Genomic DNA, 24,178 nt, shown 5'->3' on the forward strand with positions numbered 1-24,178 from the left:
AAAATACTAACTACTGTTGCGATTAAAACCAGCGGTTATGTAGCGCTGGAAATAATTTTCAGCCTCATATTTTGTTACCAGCGTATGGAAGCGCTGCAAATAATCTTGGATGAGTACTGCACCGTACGTTTGCTTCACATGTATTTTTGGGTACCTAATTGAATAGGCTGCTCCACTCACTCACACTTTTCTCAAATACTACAATAGTGCATATCTATCATAACTAAAAACATACATTCATCCAAATATAACTTAGCATTTGACAACCATACTAATCATCCAATACAACATTGTTCTATAATTTAACAACCATACTCATCCAATACAACATTGTACTGAATCTTTTACCAAATAGATACATTGGCCATAGGACATTAATGGAAGGTAGTGAACTATAAAGAGGAGCAATTAATATGACATGTCACTGCATGGTTACATATGGATAGTATATATCTTTCTCACACTCTCAATAAACAACATTGTCAGCAGGTTCAGATGCTATGGAAGCTTAGATCATTATTGAAGACACCTTGGTGGCTGGAACATCCACAACTTTGCTGCACTGAAAACTGTCCAAATCAGATCTATACCCCTTCCACTATCTTCTGCATCCTGCAAACAAAGACAAATCTGTTTGGAACATAAAAATTCAATTTTCAGTACATGAAACTTTGTAATGGCACAAAAAGCACATTATATACATATTATAATTTTTTTTTGTACACAGCCTCTGCATATTTACTGTCAGCATTTGGAAAATGTTATTGTTACATTGTATACAGCATTAAACCAAAAGTCTTGTGGGAAGATCACTTATGTCTACTTACTTGCCTATAAGTTACTTATATAAACATTACACCAAGCTATCAAATGCTAGCATAATATTATGTACTTTGAGCCTTCCATTAAGCTATTATAGAGCTGCTGGTGGGGCTGTGGCCACTTGCTCTCTTCTTTTGCTTTACTGTAGGAATAAGGAACCTTAGAATTGGGTATATTAATGTGTATATATCTCTCCTACTTGAGACCCGTTTATATATACACTCTTCTTTTTTTTCCTAAAGCACTTAAACGTACAGTACTGCATAATTTAAACTAATCTATATATACCTTTGTATAAATTGAAGAGAGAATAAAAATGGAATCCACAATTCCAAGCCTATATATTCTAGTCCAGTTTTCTGCGCTAAAGGTACTACAGTAGATGTTATTTCATTATAATTCATCAATGACCAACGTCATAGATCTCTCATTATCATCATCCATGAATAACTAGTACTATTTCTATCCATTAATCGTTTTCTTGTAGTTGTGGATATTCTATCAGTCTGGCAATTCAGTTTCAGATCATCTACTCTCTCTCTCTCTCTCACATATTCATGTACTAGCTAAGGGCTTTGCGAAACGTTCTGAAGTCTCTAACCCTCCTGTTATATATGAATATTATTTTCTTAAGTCCCAATCCCCTCTCTTTGATGAAGATCACAAGCACCCATCCATCAACATCTCTAGCTCCCTACATTTTAAATTCCCGTGCATGAAACCATTGAATGGTACCATTGCCTCAATTTTCATTCGCAAAAAACCCAAAAATGAATCCAAATATCATTACTCGGTGCGATTTCTACTGCGCCTGAGAATTTGTCGCAGTTGTCTACAAACGCAATTTCTACTTACCAAACTATAAGTTTATATATAACTTATTACACCAAACATTAAAATGGTGAAGTAAACAAGTGATCAAGCTCATGTAATTAATACAATGGTACTTATCTCAATATCCACCTCATATTAGACATTAGAGAAATTGTATAAATATAGAAGTTGAAGATAATGCAGTGTAGACATGTTTGGAGGTGCTTACTATGACATGTATGATTTTGTATAAGCAAATATATTCAAGATAAGGCCTTTACTGCATGTCTAGAATGGGCATCGAATGGAATGTTCTAGGCCGGTAGAGCATATAAACTGGGTTTTTATCTGGTTGTCCTGTCTTATGTGCATGTTTTCCACGCTCAGACAAAACATTCATATGTTTGTATAAAACTGAAGAATACTACTGATAATTACAGTACTTGTCATTAATGGTATTTATTTATTTTAAAATTCTTTGCAATAGGTATCCAATATAAAAGTTCTCATTATGATTCCCTTGGACTTTCCCAGATAACTGGATTAGTTATCTGGGAAAGTTTACGTATAATTTCTGCCTCCACACAGTTCTCCAGCCTATTAGTAGTGTTATGATTGAATAGGGGATACATAGCATAAATCTGAACGAACATATTAAAAATAACACAATGCCGTAAATGGTATTTACCAGCGTAATCACTCGAGGTAATTGACAGCTGCGCCCCAAACCCAATAACCCGCTTCTGAAACATCTGAACCGTTGCTCCAATGTCCTATAAGCAAAAGTTAAAAAAGTATTACCTGAATTGTACCCAAACGTTTACCAAAAATCTGAAACCCGCATTAGGTTTAACCACAAATTTGGACAGTTTGCATACCTAAATATTGGGAGAAAGAGACACGGTCTAAGATGTACAGCTTCAGTAAATTGTTAGTACTAAGATGCTGAATATACCTTTATGAACAAATATGAGTTGTTCCACCATTTATATATCATGTTATAGACAATAATCACCCATACCCTTTCCTAACAATAATAATCACCCTAAATCAATAGATCTTCCTATTAAAATTATATTTTCTCAAGTTCACGTCTTGGATGTAGAATCTCCAAAATCAAACTTAAGAAATGGTTTGAAGACATCACCTGTTCGTTCAGCCTCCTGTGGATTTCTGCATGATGACACATACGCTAGTTTGTACATCATCACACAGTCCCAACTCTCATCGAACATACGAGCATGCCAAGGAAAGTTGGAGTGCAGTTGCAAAAAGTGACCCGTTCCAATCGCTGATTCGTACATACACCGTATTACGTATCCTGAACAAGAAGTTGTCAATCCGTAAGTTTATCCCAATGTTTTAATGAATACAATAAGTAGTAAGGTCCATAAGCATGCCACTACATACAGCCATAAGTATAAAGTTAGTGGAAAGGGTATGTTTACCTGTGTGATATTACCACTTAGCATAATCTTCCCCTCATGTAGGTAGCCCGAACTACATATATATTTAGTTATAAATCATAGGGCCCAAAAAACTCAAACTTTACCCGCTGCCAGCTTCCTCCCACAAAACATATACATATAGCCTTCCATTGGATATATATATATATTCTCAATCCACCATTGAGACAACAAAAAAATGCATCCAAAATGCCACAAAAAACCTTCCCAATTTTTTATCACAATACCCGCTCATTGAGTCTCTCGATGAGACTCACTGGCCGACGGGTTAGCAGCGAAGAAGGCCCTCAATAGGCGGTCAGTTTCCGCTTGTCTCTCCAACAAGAGTTGCATGTTCGCCTTCATTGCCTCCATCTCACTCTTGGAAGATTCATCGTCTTTCTTATGTTTCTCAATTAAAGCTAAGTACTCTTTCTCTCATGCCAGTGAACGTTGTCTCGTAGACTCTGGGATTACCATCTCTCCCAGTCCTCTTGAATAACCTGGTCTATGACCAAGCACTTCTCTGAACACACCCGCTGCCGTTTCGTCAGTCCGTTGCTCTGGTTCTAGATTATCCAGCCTTCCTACCATATCCTTCTAAAATACACCATAGTAAATCGATTAAATATCTTGAGGTCAAAAGTTATAGTTAATTTATTTATTCACATAAATAAATTCAGCATGCATTGCAGTTAACAAATTTTGGTTATCTAGGAATTTACTCACATATTTGTCTTCAGTGGCAAGTGATAAAAATTTTGAATTCTTCTTGGACCAGTGGGTTTCCTTGAAAAAGTCTACCAAATTCCCCGATTCAGCCCTCTACATGTGTGTGGAATGTGTATATATAACACACAGTCAGGAAATCTAGCACAACATATTTCAGCACCGGGATTGGTAGCTTAATCCTGGTATTTATTAGCGTAACGAGTAAATGCTATACCATACGTGTACTAAATGTTATAACGCTAAATGAAAAAGAACTGTGGGAAATTTGATAATGTCAAGTTAAACAGCCTAAATCCCATACCTTCTCTTCAAGAATCCACACAAAAGATTTGCGACCGGCTGTGTGGTTAATAACCAGCCTCTTCCTATTCTCCCGATTTTTTGTAGAAATTTTCTACCATGAAAAACCCATTAAATGTAAGCATTACAATATAACAAAGACAAACATCCAAGAAATTAAGTGATACATTAACCAACTGGATTTAATGGGTTATTGACCACCCTTGACACATACCTTGAATGTTTCGCTACCCCATCTACCACATAGCTTCACCCAAACAAGGGGGCTGACTAGAACAGTGCCATTAGCCAATGCTTCATCGTGGCTAGCATATGATAAATATATCCTATGCAATTCATGGTGGAATGCATTAAAGCGCTTCCGAAGCTGTTTCGTTACTGTCAATCGATGGTTCTCCAATTCCCAATCAAGTTCAAAATCACCCTACATATGTAATCAAAAGTATAGACCAAATCAATTAAACTACAACCACGGAAAACCCACCAAAATGGAAGTGGAAAAGTCTTACCCGAACACAATCGATTAACTCATCCTTATGTGCTTGGGGAACATCACTCCATCTTGGATAACTCATATCACAATGATGTTTGACTATCCATGTTAATCGTGTAGTAAACATGTTGGCGTTTGAACAACATGGTGCTATTTCTCCATTGTTTATCTTCAACAGCACCTTTCAATGTTTTCGCAATTTCTCAAATTCAATACACTTGGCTGGCCCACGTCCACTTCTCCTTTGCGCCTGATTCACTACAGGCTCCGTGGGGATGTCCTCACCTGTATATACATAATAAAAAATAATATATGGTTAGGAGGCTAATGTATTATTATTAACTTTATTGTAACACCATGTAACGTATATATATTTTATATTTTTTATGTCACACATATATGAACCATACCGATTTGGCAACTAGTAGGCTCTGCCTCTATATTGGGTGAGGTCACTAAGTTAGGCTCTGTGGGGATGTCCACACCTATATGACATAATAACAATATGTCAATCTAGTTACTTATAAATTAATGCAGCATTCCTATTGTAACCACCATGATATGTATATTCAATATGTGAAAAAAAGATGCTTGAATGTGGACTATACTAGTTTGAACTCTAGCAGGCTCTGCCTCTAGATTGGGTGACGGCACTCTGTTAGGCTCCGTGGAGGCATTCACACCTGTATGACATAATAACAGTATTAGGGAAGTGAGGTTCTGATGGAATTTACAAATATATGCCAAGACCAAAATATGTTTATTTCAAATGGTAATATAAAATAGACACTATTTTTTCTATACCGATTTGAACTCTATCAGGCTCCGGCCTTATAATGGGTGAGGTGACACTGTCAGGCTCGGCCACCAGTGTTGTGGCCGCACACGGTGGCAACCATGGATGGCTTGGGGGTTGGGTAGAGTCATCTGAGCTGGCCTCGTACACGTCTCCTGGTGTATGGTATGAACTAATCCGAGCACCCCGAGGCCGCCGGGCTCGGCATGAATAAGGCACCAATCTTCTACCACGGAATGCTCGGCCTTTGGACCGACCGCAGCCACTAGCTCCCACTACCTCACCTGCATTTAAGCAACATTTCATTTGTGTTAGGATCATATCTAGAGCATATTTTAATTGCCAAAGCATGTCAGAATATGTACCTCGGCCGTTCATGCTCCTCGTTAACGCCTAATGTTGAGATGGGATTGCGTTAGTTTTTTTAAGAACACTATCCCCAGTTGTCACTCATTCGCCCGACCTGAGATGGAATAATAGAAAAAAATTATCAATCTAGTCAAGTGTAGTGAACAAATATAATCTCACACTCCAATAATATAACCTCATTAAACTAATAAGACTTGTCGAGTATCGAAAATTCAGTACCCTAACATTAAATTTATTGTTGTTGCTCGGGTTTAAATAAATCAAGTCAAATGCAAGTGCATGCTTATAACAAATTGGCGGCCGATGGAACAACCTTGAGAATTCAAAATATTAGGGTATTCATATGGTAAAACATTGAGAATTCACCTAATATCAATATGTTGGCAGTTGATTATTCTGAGTCAGACTCTTCCTCGGTGGATGGGTCCTCCTCATCTGAGTCTTCCCAATCACCATAAGCATCTCCAAAACCAGATGGAACCATGCCATCATCAATAAAATCTGGTGAATTTCTGCGTGGACCACCTGGGTCCACGCAGTCTCGTGCATCAATATGGGTAGGTTCTATATCATTCCTACTAAGTGGAGTTGACACTGGACATGCATCACAATGCAAAAGTGGATAGTCATATGGGGACTCATTCTCTTGATAGGCATCATCGTCACTTGATTCGCCATCATTACTATCTAAAACCCTCTGCACTGGAGGAATGTCATACACATTCCTATTATTGTACTTCTGCACAACATACCAGTTCCCTTTCGCCCTGATATCCCTAATGTAAAAACACTGGGAAGCCTGGCATGCCAACACATATGGTTCGTCCTTATACCACGTCCTATTCATATTGACACTAGTTAAATGATCGTCTACTCGTACCCCCCGTTTCTTATCACCAACATCAAACCAATCACAGCTGAACAAGTACACTCTACGACCTCCCATGTAGTGTAGCTCCACTACATCATTGATAACACCATAGAAGTCTACATTATCAGTAGCTTCGTCACCAGTTACCAATACCCCAGAATTTTGTGAACGCCAGCGAATTTCACGAGACTTCGTATGGAACCGTTTACCATTTATAATGCAGGCAGCATATAATGCAACCCAACGGTCAGGACCACAAGCTAACACATACAAATCTTGAGACACATCAAGTGGATTGTTGTTACGCTGGTCCAGAACCTACATGAATATCAGGATGGTTATCATGAACTTATAGTGTCAGTGATATTGTCATATCAGGGTCGGGTATAATTACACAAAGTAGATAACTAGCAAGTTAACTTACACGTTGCTTGAACCAAATTGGAAACTTGGTTTGGTGCATGCGATCTACAGAATTTGGGTTTGACACCCTGCATTTGTCGTAGTGTTCCCTGCATTTGTTGAGGAAGAAAATGATGGCAAATAAGAAATTGTCAGTGACGTAATTTTATAAATCGAATGGTAGTAGGTTGTTTGGAGAAAGCACGAAGGAAGTAATGATTGCTTACTCTAAATACGGTCCAATCTCAATACAGTTGTTTAGCACGTACCAAATGGCTGTTGTATGGAGTTCAACTTCGAATTGCACATTATTAGCCATACCCAAGGGACGAAGTTTCTGGTTGAAAATTTTGAACCCATCTATAGTCTCCTCTTCTACACTATCAATGTTGCGATCTGCTCGATTAAACTTCGTCTCAACATCTTGGAGATACATGGAGCAAAATGTCAAACACTCGATGTGAACCCAAGCTTCCACTATTGAACCTTCTGGACTTGCTTTATTCTTAACATACCGCTTGAATTTGCCCAGGTACCTTTCAAACGGGTACATCCATCGATATTGAACTGGACCTCCAAGAATGGCCTCAAGGGGTAAGTGTACAACTAGGTGGACCATAACATCGAAAAAAGATGGAGGGAATATCATCTCCAGTTTGCATAAAATGGTGACAATATCAACTTGAAGTTTTTATAGGCGATTCACATCTAATGTTCGGGCGCACAACTCTTTGAAGAAACTACTAAGTTCAGTCAAAGCCAATGCAATATCCCTCTTTAAGAACCCCCCCCCCCCCCACAGCAATAGGAAGTAGTGTTTGCAAAAAAACATGATGGTCATGGCTTTTTAGCCCAGAGATTTTGGAATCACGTATAGATACACAATGCGTGATATTGGCAGCGAACCCATCTGGAAATTTAACCTCAGCAAGCCACTCACAGAATTTATTCCTTTCATCTCCATGTAATGTGTATGATGCATGTGGCATTGTAACACGTTCACCTTCACGTTTCAAATGCAATTCCTTTCTGAAGCCCAAGATCTCTAAGTCACGCCGAGAATTAGCATTATCTTTTGTCTTGCTGGGAATGTTCATAAGAGTGCCCAATATGTTCTCGGAAATATTCTTCTCAATATGCATAATATCTAGATTATGTCTAAGCCGCAAAGTTGACCAATAAGGTAGTTTGAAAAAGATGCTTTTCTTTGTCCAGTTCAACTCTTCCGCAGTGCGTTTTCTCTTCCTACGAGATTTTCCAAAGTGAATATCTCCAAGCATTTGTAATTGAGTTAAAAGATCCACTCCTTCAACCATAGTTGGTGGCATACGAAGATCTTCTTTACCATTGAACAAGGCTTTTCTCGTTCGCCACATGTGATCTGTCGGTAAGAGACGTCGATGTCCCATATAACAATGTTTTCTGCCATATTTCAGCCAGTTGGAATCTGTACTTTCATTGCAAGACGGACATGCCAGTTTCCCTTTTGTTGACCACCCAGATAGATTTCCATATGCGGGAAAGTCGTTGATTGTCCACAATAAGGCAGCATGTAACATGAACATTTCCTTAGTAGATGCATCAAATGTAGGTACCCCATGTTCCCAAAGTTCAAATAACTCATCAATTAACGGTTGCAAATAAACATCAATGTCATTCCCTGGTGATTTTGGGCCAGGGATAATGAGAGATGTCATGAAGAACATGTCTTTCATGCATAACCACGGTGGTAAGTTATACGGGACAAGAATCGCTGGCCAAATGCTATAAGGTTTAGCCAGATTGTTGAAGGGATTAAATCCGTCGCTTGCCAACCCGAGCCTAACATTGCGAGCATCCCTAGCAAATCTGGGGTTAGCTTGATCAAATGTCTTCCAGGTTTCAGAGTCAGCAGGATGTCTCATACTAGTATCATCGGTGACCCACTGCTCCTTATGCCATCTCATGTCACCTGCTATCTTGCTTGACACAAAGAGACGCTGCAATCTTGGCTTCAAAGGAAAATGCCGAAGCACTTTTTGAGGGATTACTCGTGAGCCGTGTGTATTTGGCATCCATTGTGAAGCCTTACAGATAGGGCACTCATTAAGATTAGCATTTTCCTTCCAAAATAAGATGCAGTCATTAGGGCATGCATGAATTTTGTGGTACGTGAAACCCAAACCGCGCTCTAATGTCCTTGCCTCCTCATATGATTGTGGCAATTCAGCATTAGGAAAGGCTGACCGCAAAAGGCTTAGAAGCATATCAAAAGACTTGATTGACCACCCACCAAGTATTTTAATGTGTAACAACTTCACTACGAACGAGAGCTTTGAGAATTTTGTGCAGCCGTCAAAAAGAGGACGTTGGGCATCCTCTAATAGTTGGTCGATAGTAGTGGATGGGGAGGACTGTGGTATTGCTGAGTGAGTTGGTGACGTTGTGTTGTCTTCAGGAGCATCTTCGAATGTGGCTGCCCGTATGTCATCGAACATACGGTCCATGTCATCAATGTACACGTCTCCACTTTCAACTCTGGGATCAACATCATCGTCAATGATGGGGAGTGTTTCCTCCTCCCCATGAAATATCGAGTGTAAGTTGGATCTATCCCTTTAATGAACAAGTGCGACTCCACCTCAAATATAGGCAAGAAGAGGTTATTACAGCATATACGGCACGGACATCGAATGCGATCACTTCCTATGGAATGAGTTCGTGCCATTGTAAGGAAACTGTTAACCCCTTCAGCGTAAGCAGGTGATAGAAGTCTATCACCCAAACTCATCCAACTTTTGTCCATCTAATAAAAAGAAAACTCCATGAGTGGTTTTGATATTGAAGTTATAATAAACACAAGGTAGGGTGAAGAAGTAACAGGCATGTGGAGCACGAGGAAGATTACACAGGGGGAAAATACCACATTTTTCAATGCTTAATATGGTGTATTACAGTTGAGATGGTAGTACCCATTTGGAGCACTCATAATACCTTTTGTTGGATAGCTGATGCTTATAGAATATTTCAAACTTGGTATGTTTTCAAATGTCAATTACTTATAAATGGTAATTTCCCATTTATAATTAATATTTGGCATAGGTCATGTTTGCATCTCCCCAAACTAATAAAGAATCAGCCAGTGAAATGTTTTGACTATTCATGGGCTGTGATTGCATGATGATGGTGCTGAATCATGATGATGTAATGTGCAGCAAGATATTTGAATTTTATATATATTTTTCGAATGCACCTTTATGAACAAAAGTGCCCATTTGGTGTACCAAATGGCTGCGAGATACAGTAGCAAGTTCTGCTAGGTAGGTTTTATGGGAAGGTTGTTGATGGGAAGGTTTCTCTGGCACTATGTTTTCTCATGGTTGTTGAATCTTGCTACGTATAATTATGTAAAAAGTAAGAAACCTTGTATAATCTGAAATTTATTGATGTGTGTGTTTCAATAGAGTTACTACTGATTAATGGTGTACAAAGCAAATCAAAAAAAGTCATTGCTGCTTTGGCCTCCATGACTTGGTTAGGATGCCAGGTTCTTTTCTATACATATCTAGGAATTATAACCTCTTTTTATCATAAATATTACACGTTAAATCGAGTGTATCTCGCTGAAAAATGATAGAATGCATCAGTTTTTATCTAATAAGAACTGTTTGTCAATTGATGCAAAGTTACTGAACAAACAAGAATGGTATCTACTTGGGATTACGGTGGCCACTACAATCTTGTAAAGAAGATCCCATCTTCCATGATGTAGTCCTAGAAACCCACAATTTATTCTTAATTTTCCTCAAGTTCATATAAAAGAGATATGGGTCGTTCTAGCAAGGCCATTAATTTCAAACATGATGGTTAAGGATAATCCAGTTTATGCTTGCTAACGTAGGTATGGCAGGTAACAAAAGTCTTCTATAAACATTCAAGGTTGGTAAAAATTTTCAAAGCAGATCAACTGTAACTCATGTGGCCTAAATTGACATGATCCTAAGGCCAGTCGGTAAAAAAATAGAGATAACTGGGGGAAATAGAATACAGTCAACATAATTCCTTGAATGTAACACAAAAAAAAAAAAGCTTAATGCCTAGAGAAACTGAAACTTCAATGATGGTATCTGCCATATATATGTAACAATCATTGTACAGCTTCATACAATCACTGAAAATGAATCAGTTTAGGAAAAAAATTATACTTCTTCACTGGAGGAATGATGTAGAAATTTGCTCCCTGGTGATTGGTGACTTAATAAAATTACATGCTTAATGCAAAAAAAGACTAATCCAAAGTTTTATCAAAGCCATTGAAGAAGTTAGGGTGATACCAGTTCACTTTTAATGAGTTACTTAGACAATTTCTGTTCAGCCATTTAGTGTTCTGATGTTAGGATCAAGTATTGTACTCTTCACAGTGCTGAACCGCTTCTTAAGTTATCATGGTGAACTCGGATGGATTAATGGGGAGACGCTAAGGTGTAAAAAGTGCACAACAAATCAGTTTTCTAGCCAGTTCATTATCACACTTGTAAGAGATTCATAGAAGGGTAATAATTAGTTATGAGTTTTCCTTTGCAAGTGCTTAAAACCACATATAGCAGCAGAGCGAAAAGGCAGGGGAAGATTAAGACAGACAAAACATATTTTTAAGTTTTTAATTTCATTTGGGCAAAAAGATACAGAAAAAGTTAATAGACCTCACTTGATTCACTTGGACACCGTTTCAATAGCATAATCTTCCCCTATTTTCAGAATTAAGAAATGGTTTTGGGGGGGTCCTTGGTGGGCTCAGTTTTTTCCATAAAAGTAATTAGCAAGATATCACAATCGCTGACAAGTAACTCAATGTTGATCTCTAGCAGCAGCAACTAAAACTGGGTTTAACTTAAATTTTCCAATTTAACTAAATTCTGACCCTGGTTGCATGAGAATGTGCAAGGTGTGATTGGAAAAGGGTAGTGGTGTTGAACAGGGATGTTGATAGCTAGATAGTCAATCTAGCTAACTAGAATGATATTGGTGAAGTTGATGATGGCTAGGTGGTCAATATAGATGATAACAATATAATACAAAATGGTGAGATGGAATGGCACAAGAAGGAGAGGTTGACATGTGGCATCCTACATGTCAACCTCTCTTACATACGACATTCCGAAGCTGTATGTCCTGCCTCTATCATAGACACGGTCTAAGTAGCTCATTGCATCAATTCAAAGCAAAACAAAGAACACTAATAACAATTAATTCTGGATCAGACGAAACATTCTTATGTAATCCACTGGAAATGAGACTTATTCCCATTAATTTATATAATTATTCATGCAACCTAATTATAAATTAGGTTGCCCAAGAGGAGAGTGACATTTCTATAGACTACATATGAAACAGGGTCCTTCCCTTTGTGGGGAATGAGTGCTGGGTCATTTGGCAACTAGACACACTTCTGCCCATAGAACCACATGGTTCTATATTGCTCCATGAAGATTCCATGACCTGAAATCTTGAGAGCCTTCTTTTCATAATTATCAGAGTTTTACATGACATGCAATTAATTACTGCATGTCAATCCCATATTAGTTCAGTTTACTATTTTTCTGTTAGGCTCCATTACAGAATCTACAAGTGTCTGATAATTACTTTCTTCAAATATTTCTCAATTTTTATCATACAGTTTCTATAGTAGCTTTAGATCTGTTATGACCAATTAATTTAGAAATTCCTTCGGTACTCATAGCTTCCAAAGCCTTGAAAACTCTTGGATTTACAGCCATGACCAACTACTCGGGCTACTGAAGCAATGAAGTAATCCCCTTGCTCTCAATGGCATTGTATACTCATTGGAGTGAATTTAGTTAAATGTTAGGCTATCCTTTCATTTTCTTTTTTAGCAAAAAGCTCCAAAAGGCAAAAGCCCCTAAACTTGATCTAGCTACTTGTTTGGAGGGAAAGTGAGACCAAAGATGAGACTTCCAACTTTTACCAAACAGATACTGCTCAGCATACACGTGTACTAAATTTAAACTATACTCTATAAACAAGTACTACCTCAAATAAACGGGTACTACTATACTTATATGTGATTGGTTAAACCAAACTGTAATAAAGTATATTATATTTTGCTTTCCCAATTCCCTCCATCCTGTGTGAGAACTCTGGACCCTAGGAAAATATCAGTGAGGGAGGTTTCCCTAAATGCTACTATATAAACATATATCAAACCAAACACACATTTCATGTTTTTTACTAAGAAGTGAGAAGTTCTTCAATTTATAAACAGTAAATTAACCCAGATCAACTTTGTTTTGTAATTACCATTAAAGTCCTTGTAGAGCGTCACTATTCTTGTATCTCTCCACAAATGGATGCTATTCCACTGACAAATGCATAAAGAGAGTAAACAACAAAAGGATGCTATTCGACCAAAATAACACGTTTATAATAACTCCAATGCACATTTGCTAGACAAAACATCTTATCCATATAACCCAAAGCTCTTATGCCTACCTCCCCAATATTGTGAGAAAGTGGTTTCTTCAAATCAAATTGTACAAATGCTGAACACTGTTGACAGAGTACACTTGAATGCTTCTCTTGAGATCTCCTTAACCACTCTGAGAAGCACCCATTGCTGAAAATAACAACTAACAACTTCAACAGGAATCTTTAGATAGAAAATAAAAAAAGCCATAAGGACGGCAGCTAAGCAAAAATGCCATAATAAGTAAAGTAAGTTACAGACCACAAGTTATGAAAAAATGAGCAACAGTAACAACATCATGCCATATATTTAAGCAAATCTCAGATTTTGCATGCTCAACATCAACAGAAAGCTTGTCATTGGCAAGAAGGGAGGAAAATCGTCAGAGGAAAGAGCAGTTGAAGATCGAAGACTCTGTTTGGATGAAGACAATTATATTAGGGGAACAATGTAAAGTACCAGACGAGGAAGATGCTGTTATTTATGATGGCAAGGGAAAAAGGATCTCAGCATACTATCCTAGGACCCCGAGTAGGATATCTTTGTCTATGGGGCTCTCATTCAATGAACCAGACTTACTTCCACCACTAGAAGAACATGTTGTTATATATCAAGAATGAAGGAAGAATGTCTTGATGTCAATAAATCAATCCTTTCCACTCCATACGCAGGGTTATGAGTTTTTTCACATTCGAAGGGATTCATATAAAATCCTCTTCACTTGTCCGATCAAATTGAATGATTAAATTGTGGAGAGAAATAGACATAACATGTGGACCTTACAATGTTTAGCGCTGTGGGAATAAAAGCGTGAATCCCACATGAGCATTTAATGTTGTATCTATTTCTCGTTGCATTGGACCTTCTAATTCAGTCAAGAAATTAGAGAAGATCTCAATTAATTAATAAGAATCCACAAATCTGTCTAAAAGTTCGTGACAGATTCAATGACTTATATTAGTGACACAAGGAGCCACATGCACCCCATGCAAGTAGATGAAAGAATAAATACCTAGTACGTACTGACCGAAAGTTTTTTGTTATCTTCAGACTTTTCAGTGGAATCATGTGAATAAAAAATATATATTATTAATGAAATATTGAAACTATATATCAACCAATTACAAAATAAATTAATTGTATGATTTATTATTATTCTCTAATGATTTATTTTGAAACTTATGGGATTAGAATTTGGCCTGCAGCCTTTGTATTTTTTAGTGGGGACAGTACTTTATGGGATCAGAATATTCCCAAGGATAAGATGCTGCAACTTTTCCTTGCTTTCTTTATTTTAGGGGAATAAAATGGATACCATAATCATTATCATGATCACTATCAATTGAAAGTGTTGGAGACTTAATTAGCTAATTTCTTCCTAATCCAGGGCGCATATATGACTCCATTCATATGGGCATAACACGGCCTATCAGTAGAGATTTTGCATGAACGCAGCCGGAGGCCATCAATTTATTCCAGAGCCAGTTACTGCGCTAAATAGGCTAGGTGAAAAGAGCAACCGGATTATCTGTATATGTCATACATGTCTATTCTTGTGTAGAAGGTCAAGAATTCAAGCCATATTACAGCGCATGGTTGTCTTTGACTCTTTGGTAACCATTGGGAGCAAAGGTTCTGTCATATATGATGCATCATCACACAGTTCAAAAACCCTATTGCCACACCTGTTCTTTCTCAACTTCTGCTAAAATACGGCAATTAAAAACCATAGTTGGAGAATGGTTGATATGGCCTCTAATATTTATTGGAGAAACAGGCCTTGTTGGGGGATGGATGAGAAAATATTCAGAACTAAATATAAGAAAACACAATCATAAGATTGCCTAACAGTCTTTAGTGAACCAAAACTGTTTGCACAGCAGAAATGATTCACTGATAGGAGAATGGGAGTGGTCAAACAACTTCCTGCACCCCTAGTGATGAAATTTTTCATCATTTAGTTTAGGTTTATTCTTGTAATTCCCACATTATGTATGTATTTCCCTTCCCCTTTGAGTCTGAAAACTTGGATAAAAATCCTAGGTGACACATAAGAAGAGCCCAAGTTTTCAACACTTTCTATCAGAAAATGTGCCCTAAGCTTCAAGAATTAAAAATGTATAAAGTGGGGATTAACATTTCTATGCTTAGTTTCCATCTCTGGGACCCCTTTGGCAGTTTTGAGCACCAGAATGGGTTCAGGTTCATGGCCTTGTCAACTCCTAAGAATCAAAAGGGAAGCCAGAAAAAGCAATGCTCCTATCTTAATCCAACCACTTGCATATGGCTTTCCACGTCATACAAACATCTCGACTCGGCCTAAAACTCAGCAGTTTGTTCAATACCTTTACATTTATAGGCTTCATTCTGATACAGAGTATCTTCAATTAATTGTAAATAGTAACGAGAATAATAGTGAATAATTTATAAATAATAGTGAAATAGTTTGAGATTTATAGGTTTTATGACCTTTTAGTGGCATTATAATTGAGACTTAAATGTTTAATCATTAAGCAGTTTTGGAATTCAAAACTATTAGTTCTTTTATTCTATCATTTGGCTGAATGTATTTACACCATGATATGCATTTTGAGATCACCTAATGATTAATCATTCAAACTTCAATTATTAAGATAATGAAAAACATGATATGAATCAAATTCAATAAGCTTTAAAATAAATAAATATGATATGAATCACCAATTAAATAGAATCTCCATCAAAACAACATTAACGACCAATAAATAAATATGACTCCTCTAATATATACTGGAAACATTGGAATCAAATTGTCAATTTGATCCATTACACTCATAACCCAATCGAAGACACCAAAAGACTGTAGTAGTGAAAAGAAGCATACAATCTGTCTTTTGATGAAGTAAGTTGATAATGAAGCTGATCTAATATGTTATAAAAATAAACATTTAATAATTTTCATCCTTGTTCAGTTCAAATTTTTAACTTAATACTGCATCATAATATTTATTATTAGTTAAACAAGGATATAATTATAAAAACATATTAGGTTAAATTAACTAATAATAGCAATGTTTCATACAGAAGTAATAAAATCATAAAATCAACAGCATGTCACGTCCTATGCATAAAATCAACCCAACAGCAGGTTAAATTAACTAATGATGGTTATGAGGGCCTAAAGAAATCTCCATGGTCATGTGAGGAGAGAGAGAGAAACCCAACCAGTTAACTTACTTGCCTATTATGTTATTGTTAATAGCATAATTTTTTAGGAGTTAATCCTCTTTTAATGTAATAATTTTCCCAATAAGCAGAGATTTTGGGCAAGTTTCTTTCGATGGTAGGCAACTTAATCATTGGAAAAGAAATAAACTAATCATACTAACATCCATTGATTCAATCATCCATCAACATGTTTGGATTAAAAAAAAAGTACCACTATCTATCCACAATACCTGCCTCGGGTAGCTTCCAATTTATTATTTTCAGCAAATAATCGTAGTCAATATTAGTGATGTAACTAGAAGTTGATTAATTTAATGTAGCTGAGGAAGACAACCAGAGCAACTAAGGACGTATACAGGGCAAGTTACTCGACGCCTACAACCATTTTTATATATATATATATATATTTCTCTCAGAGGGGGAAAATGAAAACTGGTGTCAATCAGGAAGCATCCCTTTCGCCCTTAACCCCAAAAATCAGTAAAACTCTGCAGTATACGTCAACGCCGGACAAGCTTTCACAATCAGTATCCCAAAAATTTGTTCTACAAGCCAAAAATGCACATTTTTTCGAAACCAACGAGTGGGGATATTTCCCAATGAAATACCTGTGGTTCACGAAACAGAGTCCCAAGCTTTGAACCCAGAGATTTTCCGATGACGATGGTGGAATGCCCGTGCCCAGTCACAAGCTAACCTAAGATGGAGGCAGACCAAATGGGTTTCGTATGCTCTCGGGAACGATAATGGGTCATACGAATAGCGGAAGGCCAAACCACACACTCTCAAATTTTGAGTGGATTAAATGGTTCGGGTGGGTGGATTCGTAGGTAGGCGAAAATGGCGTTGAGTTCGGGTGGGTGGATTTGCAGGTAGCCAAAAATGGCAAAGGAAGGAAAATGAAAATCGGCTTGGGTACTGTGGGAGTCGGGACGGTGAAGGAGGAAAATAGAAGAGGGGGATAAATAAAACTTGCCTAATTTTCGCGCGCGGGCTTGTTGCGAAGTAGGGACCCACACCGGGACATTATTTTTCTAATTGCAGTGACGTAAATCGTTGCTTTTAGTTTAATAATCGGCGCAAATATTGACATTAGGGCCACGCGTGAGCTTAATGTAAAATAACACCGGCGTGTTTGTAATCGCTACTTATAACCATTATTTGCAGCGGTTTAATTTGCAGCAGTTTCAAAATCGCTGCTTTAGGCCTATTTTCTTGTAGTGATTATCCATTCATATTATAGGCTTCCTATATTGCTCGCGAGATCATTCATAAATTTCCAAGAAGGATTTGTGGTCCATGTGCATGCATTTGACCTACAAGATAATAGATATCGTCTTCTTAAAAAAAAAAAAAAAATCCTTTCTACTTAAACTAAATAAATGCTATAAAATAAAATCTAGAATAAAGTGACAAAAATGACAAAAGATAGTATGTACAAAACTCTTACATTCTTTTGTGCACCGTGTTAGAATTGAGTGAAGAATGAGGAAGATTTGCCATCATTCTATTGAGAGGAAAATAACGTGAAACAAGACAACAAGGAGATTGAGAGTTTCAGTATATTCAAGTATTCTATGTAAGTCAATATACAGAGGAACCCGAGAAGGGTCATTTATATAGGACAAGAAAGACTAAATAAACTAGCTAATAATCCTATACAAGTTATCTAAAAGAAGCATAGAGTAAATCAAAGAGGATGGCATGTGGGCACTATCTTTCCAAATATCGTAGTTATGTTTCCAAGGAGCTGAACTGGAGTGCTGTAGATTGAGGATTATAGGGTAGCTTCTCTGTTATCTTGTCTCTCAATTTAATTGAATCTTGAGACTCCCCTTCAAGGTGGACGCATAGATAAAGTGTGTTCATCTTGGACAGCATCTCCCCAAAACTTGGTGGGGAGAGAGGCCCGGAATAGAACAGCATGTCTTTTGATGAAGGATTCCATATTTATTATAGAATTCTTGCATTAAAAACTCTGCTCCATTATCTGATTTATTTTACCTTAAGATTGTATTGAGTTTGAATCATTTGGATGAAGGACTACAAGAGACTTTGAGTTTCAGATTTAAACTTCATAAAAAAAAATCCATGTCATTCGGCTATAGTCATCTACTATAGTAAGGAAATATTGATGTCCTTGAGGTGTGGCTTGTAAATATGGTCCCCAAATGTCACAATGGATTAACTTAAAATGAGAAGAGGTGAAAGAAACACTGCTATGAAAGGGATTTCTTTTCTATTTTGCAAAATGGAAAACATTAGATTGATTGAAATAAGTACATCTTACATCTGAGGCATGAGAAGAAATCAAATTTAACCTCTGATTTGATACATGCCCTAGTCTAAAATGCCATGAATGAAAATCTTGACTTGTTGGACTCGAGATAAATGGTTGAGATCAGAATTGGTTGTTGCTGGACTTTGATTGACAAAAGGACTTCCTAGTGAATTGGAATCAAGGAAGTAGAGTCCCTCTCGTACTCTAGCAACTCCAATCATTGTCCATGTAGTTAGGTCCCAAATGAGACATTGTTTTTGAGAGAAAATAAGACACAGAGAAGAGTTTTGAGTTAACTTGCTAACTAGGAGAAGATTAAAAGAAAAAGATGGTATACATAGTACTCCGTGGAGGGTTAAGGTGTTACTGATCTGAACAGTGCCTATATGAGTGACTTGTGCTTTTTCTCCATTTGGCATTTGTACATAAGCTTGAGAAGTTGAAGTGATGGAGGAGAGAAGGGTGGTGGAACAGACCATGTGGTCTGTGGCTCCATTATCCACTATCCATATGATGTGTTTTGGTTTGTGTGAAATGCAGGTGGTCATGGATGCAAGATGGTGATCATGTTCAAAGGAAATAATGAAGGGTGAATGGTAAGTCATCATACCTGCCATGTGGGAGATGTGAGTGGTAGGGTCAGGCTGTGAGGCATTCTTTCCTTTGCCTGAGTCTTTTATGCTGAGTTGTGATGTCTGAGAATTGGCCAATAGCATGAGTTGCCGTATCTGAGTCTGACTCAAAGCTAGTTGGGTAGGTTCTGCTGCATTGCCATAAGAGGGTTGACTGGTGGTCTAATTTGCAAAGTGATTGTTTCCTTGTTTGTTCTTTGTAAACTTGAAATTAGGAGGGAATCTAATCAACCGGTAACACTTATCCTTGGTTTGTCCAATTTTTCCACAATTGTAACAAGTGAGGTCAAACTTATCTCTCTTCTTGGTTTGATGGTCAAATGCTGCCAAAGCACAAGATTCTGCAGCAGGAAGAATGGCAACCCGAGCTTGCATCTGTCTTTCCTCTTGAAGCACCAGCGAGAAGGCCTTGTCAAGTGGGGGCATGGGGCTCATGATGATGATTTGACCTTGAATGCCATCATATGTCTCATTTAAGCCCATAAGGAGCTTAAGGACATAGTCTGTTTGTTCCCTTTCTCCAACAGAACCAAGTTCATCACAAGTGCATAGACCACATGAGTAGTTTGGTGATGGTCGATAGCTGTGTATCTCTTCCCATACTGCGTTTAGTTGGGTAAAATACTCATTTACAGACTAAGTTCCTTGTATGATGGTCCCAAGTTGATGCTGAAGTTGATAAATATGAGCATTGTCAGGTTGTGCAAACCTGTCTTTGAGTTTGTCCCATACTTTCTTAACATCACCTATGAAGCAGACATTTGATGATATCTCCTGGGATATGGAGTGATGGATCCAAGAGAGGATGAGATTATTACATCTGACCCACAATCCATAAAGATTGCTAGTTCCAGCAAGAGTGGTGATGCTTCCATCAAGGAAGCCTAATTTATTCTTGACAGAAAGAGTAAGAGTAAAGGATCGGCTCCATGATAGGTAGTTGGGGCCAAATAGAGGTGGAGTAATGACAACAGTATTGATGCCATCAGAATGATGTAGGAAATATGGGTTGTTGGGGTCTTCGGATGGTGAGAGATTTCTGGCAAAAGGATTAACAACAGTTTCCTCTGTAGACATGACGAAACTTGAATGAGAGTTGATAGTAGCAGAAGAAAATCAGAACGAGGAAGGTGAGCAAAAGAACAGATCAAAGATCCTGCTCTGATACCATGTTAGAATTGAGTGAAGAATGAGGAAGATTTGCCATCATTCTGTTGAGAGGAAAATAACGTGAAACAAGACAACATGGAGATTGAGAGTTTATGTATATTCAAGTATTCTGTGTAAGTCAATATACAAAGGAACCCAAGAGGATCATTTATATAGGTCAAGAAAGACTAAATAAACTAGCTAATAATCCTATACAAGTTATCTAAAAGAAGCATAGAGTAAATCAAGGAGAATGGCATGTGGGCACTGTCTTTCCAAATATGGTAGTTACGTTTCCAAGGAGATGAACTGGAGTGTCGTAAATTGAGGATTATAGGGTGGCTTCTCTGTTGTCTTGTCTCTCAATTTAATTGAATCTTGAGACACCGGTATTTAGCTTTTGAAAATGCTCTCAACGATGCGGAGCATGTAAGAAAACTCACCTTCAGAAGATCTACAACAGTTTCTTGAACCAATTTCTTAGAGAAAATAAGCTCTAAAAAGTATACAAGTACCTTAGGAGATTCCTGATCATAATCAAGTACAATAAAATCTTATTTACTAATAAGAAAAATATTACACAAGGAAGCCGTGATCAGAATCAAGGAGATATAACATCAAGAAGTATATTAAACATATCTCATAGCAGGCAGATGGTGGCTTCATATATTGGAAAATATTAAACAAAAACTAAAAGCATAAAGTGCATAAACTGTTAAGTGTATAACCCATTCATGCAAAACAGGGCAACAGATTTGAAGACCTCAGTCATTGGCATACACCCTGTTTTAGTTGTCAGAACAAATAAACCAGCCCCAACTGCTCTAGCACTTTTACTCAAAGGGTTGCAATTTTAAAAGAATCAAAAGAACATAACATCAGAAATGTCAAACAAAGCACTTGACAAAGAGTCTATAGATACAAAGACACAAGTTATGTTATGAAACTGGAAGGAGAAAACCAGCAACTATATCAAATTCGATAACATTCTATTTACCATTTAGTAAAGGTACTTATAAGCAAAAGCATGTCAGAATCTCAATTATCAAGTGCCAAGATCAGACATCTCATCCAAACTTGTCATAACAAAGAGAAAGAAATTGGTATTTTGTTTGGTAAGCTCCGCAATGTGTTAGACTTAGACTAATTAGAAGTCTAACACAAAAAGATATAATTGTTTTCTATCAAAGAAAAATAGCTAAATCTTTTGAGGTGTGATATACAACTAACACAAAAAGATACAAATTTCTAAAGACCCACATTGATGTTTCTCATCTTAAGAATGCATCAGACAATAGCACATGCAAGCCTTCAAACCAGATGCAAGTTGAGCACAAGTATAAAGTCCTTATTTCAAGCTCTTTGCTGAAAATATTACTTCTGCAAGTTAACATCAAACCAAAACATAAGGCTGCACATAATCAAAACAGAACATATGTTTTCAAGCCACCAAGTTTGTTGGAGGTAGGCAATAGTGCAAAATCTACATGAAAGGAAGAGGAGATCTAAATTAATTCAAGAACTCCATCTCCCACATTTACACCCAAGGTTTTATGTTATACTGCTCATATATATTAATTCCCACATTTCCAACTACTTCTAACATGACATACATGTACACGATATATCTATATGTAGAGCAATGACTTGGTAGGCAAGGTTGGTAAGACTTTCATTTCTAATGCTTAATATTAATGTATAAAGTCAAATCTTCTACTCATATAAATAAGTAGTCAAATCTAAAACTTACTTCTTAGGATATTTCTATGATAACAATCTTAAAATCCTAATCATTGTTTTCAATTAAATAGTTTATGTTCTACAGCCTCAACATACAAATAAGTTAGAAAATGTTTAGGATCCTCCAGGTCATTCATACTGAGATGACAAAATCTAAACCATTTTATTTAAAGAACTCCATAGCCCACATAGGCAAAATAAATAAAGCAGCATATTCCAATGATACAACTGCATTTGGAGCACCAGAACAGAGGAAAGTTAGGTAGTTCTTCAATCTTGAAAATCCCAAGCATCACTCATCATCACAAGAAAGACATGGAAACATCAAAATATGATGATGTTAATTTTAGGAACTTTCAGTCATTTGTCAATTTTAGGAACATAATTGAGGATGTTATTAGTCAATCTCTAAAAGGTTCTAGCATGTGTGTGGTGAGTTATTCCAAAAATAAAAGTTCTAAGGGTTTACACTTGTTAGGAAGGGATCAGAAAAATGCAAATGGACGATCCCAACATATTGACACCACCCTCAAACCTAACCTAAGAAATAAGATATGATCAAACCCCAAGTTCCCAAGAATTCTTAAAACAGAAATATATTAATTTGCAACCAGGACGTTCTGAGCAATGCATAGAAACATATGAGGAGTCCTCAGGTCATGATTTTAAAAATAAAATGTTTTAAACTCTACCATCAATATTGAGTAGACAACATGCACTTCTAATATCATCAAGAAAAACAGAGAGAGAGAGAGAGAGAGAGAGAGAGAGAGAGAGAGAGAGAATAAAATAATTATTGTAGACTATAATTATTAGAGTTTTAAACATTTCCTGATCCTCACCAATTTCACCATGTAGAAAGTACACCTTAGGTTTTTTACAAACATGACTGGGATTCCATTTCTCCTCACAATGAAAGCACAACCCTTTCTTTCTTTTTTCATCTATGTGGGTAGAATTGACCTTCCTAAAAGGAACCCAACCCTTCTGATCTTTATTAACCCCCTCGATAGGCCTTTCACTAGTAATTGGCCATTTATCAGCAAAGTAACTATTTTGCCTCCAAGACTTTCTTGTGGACAAAACATATTCTTCTTGCAATTTTGTCAGGCCAAAAGCAGCCCCAAGATTCAAGGGATTGAACATCTTCACAGGATTTCTGATTTCATCCCTCAACCCACTGATGAAACAACTCATCTTGTGCCTCTCGGATAAACCCTTCAACCTATTTGACAATGCCTCAAACTGAGTTGTATACAAACTGTGTAGTCTGTTTTAACCTTGTTAAAGCTTCCATTGGGTCATCAAAAGCTGATGGTCCAAATCTTGCTTGTAAAGACACTACTAACGACTCCCAAGAATTAAAGAGACCTGAATTTTAAGGCATTTTGATACTACACCAATGCCTCTCCTTCCATGTGGTGTGATGCCACCATCAACTTTTGATGGAAGAGAATTTGGAAACAATCAAAGTACTGGTTGGCCTTAAAGATCCAACCAGCAAGGTCATTTCCACTAAAATGTGAAAATTCGAGTCTAACACTTCTCTGAAAAACAGTTCTATCACCATTAATCCTTAGTTCACTAGACACTTCACTTTCTCTAAAAGAATTAACATTGAGAGATTCAACTAAAGAACTCAACATATTCGACATATGATCTA

The 24,178-nt window shown here is 37.1% G+C and overlaps 2 protein-coding genes and 2 long non-coding RNA genes across 4 annotated transcripts; all 4 read right to left on the minus strand.

Annotated features, from left to right (window-relative positions):
- Positions 1-459: 459 nt before the first annotated feature.
- Positions 460-3,077, minus strand: LOC122295953. The gene is made up of 3 exons (XR_006238332.1): positions 2,783-3,077; positions 2,324-2,408; positions 460-630 (listed from the first exon to the last, which is right to left on the minus strand). It is a non-coding gene; the product is annotated as an uncharacterized LOC122295953 (long non-coding RNA).
- A 275-nt stretch (positions 3,078-3,352) lies between these two features.
- LOC122295952 lies at positions 3,353-4,754 on the minus strand. The gene is made up of 4 exons (XM_043105239.1): positions 4,622-4,754; positions 4,327-4,536; positions 3,810-4,206; positions 3,353-3,680 (listed from the first exon to the last, which is right to left on the minus strand). The coding sequence occupies exons 1-3, from the start codon at positions 4,730-4,732 to the stop codon at positions 4,087-4,089; spliced, it is 441 nt and encodes a 146-aa protein (XP_042961173.1). The 5' UTR covers positions 4,733-4,754; the 3' UTR covers positions 3,353-3,680; positions 3,810-4,086.
- Positions 4,755-5,033: 279 nt separating this feature from the next.
- Positions 5,034-5,498, minus strand: LOC122295955. Its single transcript, XR_006238334.1, has 3 exons — positions 5,410-5,498; positions 5,214-5,288; positions 5,034-5,090 (listed from the first exon to the last, which is right to left on the minus strand). It is a non-coding gene; the product is annotated as an uncharacterized LOC122295955 (long non-coding RNA).
- A 663-nt stretch (positions 5,499-6,161) lies between these two features.
- On the minus strand, positions 6,162-9,529 carry LOC122296863. Its single transcript, XM_043106660.1, has 6 exons — positions 9,227-9,529; positions 7,915-9,145; positions 7,313-7,649; positions 7,066-7,153; positions 6,380-6,959; positions 6,162-6,295 (listed from the first exon to the last, which is right to left on the minus strand). Exons 1-6 carry the CDS (start codon positions 9,527-9,529, stop codon positions 6,162-6,164), a joined length of 2,673 nt encoding a protein of 890 aa, XP_042962594.1.
- Positions 9,530-24,178: the final 14,649 nt, after the last annotated feature.

The sequence above is a fragment of the Carya illinoinensis genome, chromosome 15 (genome assembly GCF_018687715.1).
Source record: "Carya illinoinensis cultivar Pawnee chromosome 15, C.illinoinensisPawnee_v1, whole genome shotgun sequence".
Classification (NCBI taxonomy): Eukaryota; Viridiplantae; Streptophyta; class Magnoliopsida; order Fagales; family Juglandaceae; genus Carya; species Carya illinoinensis.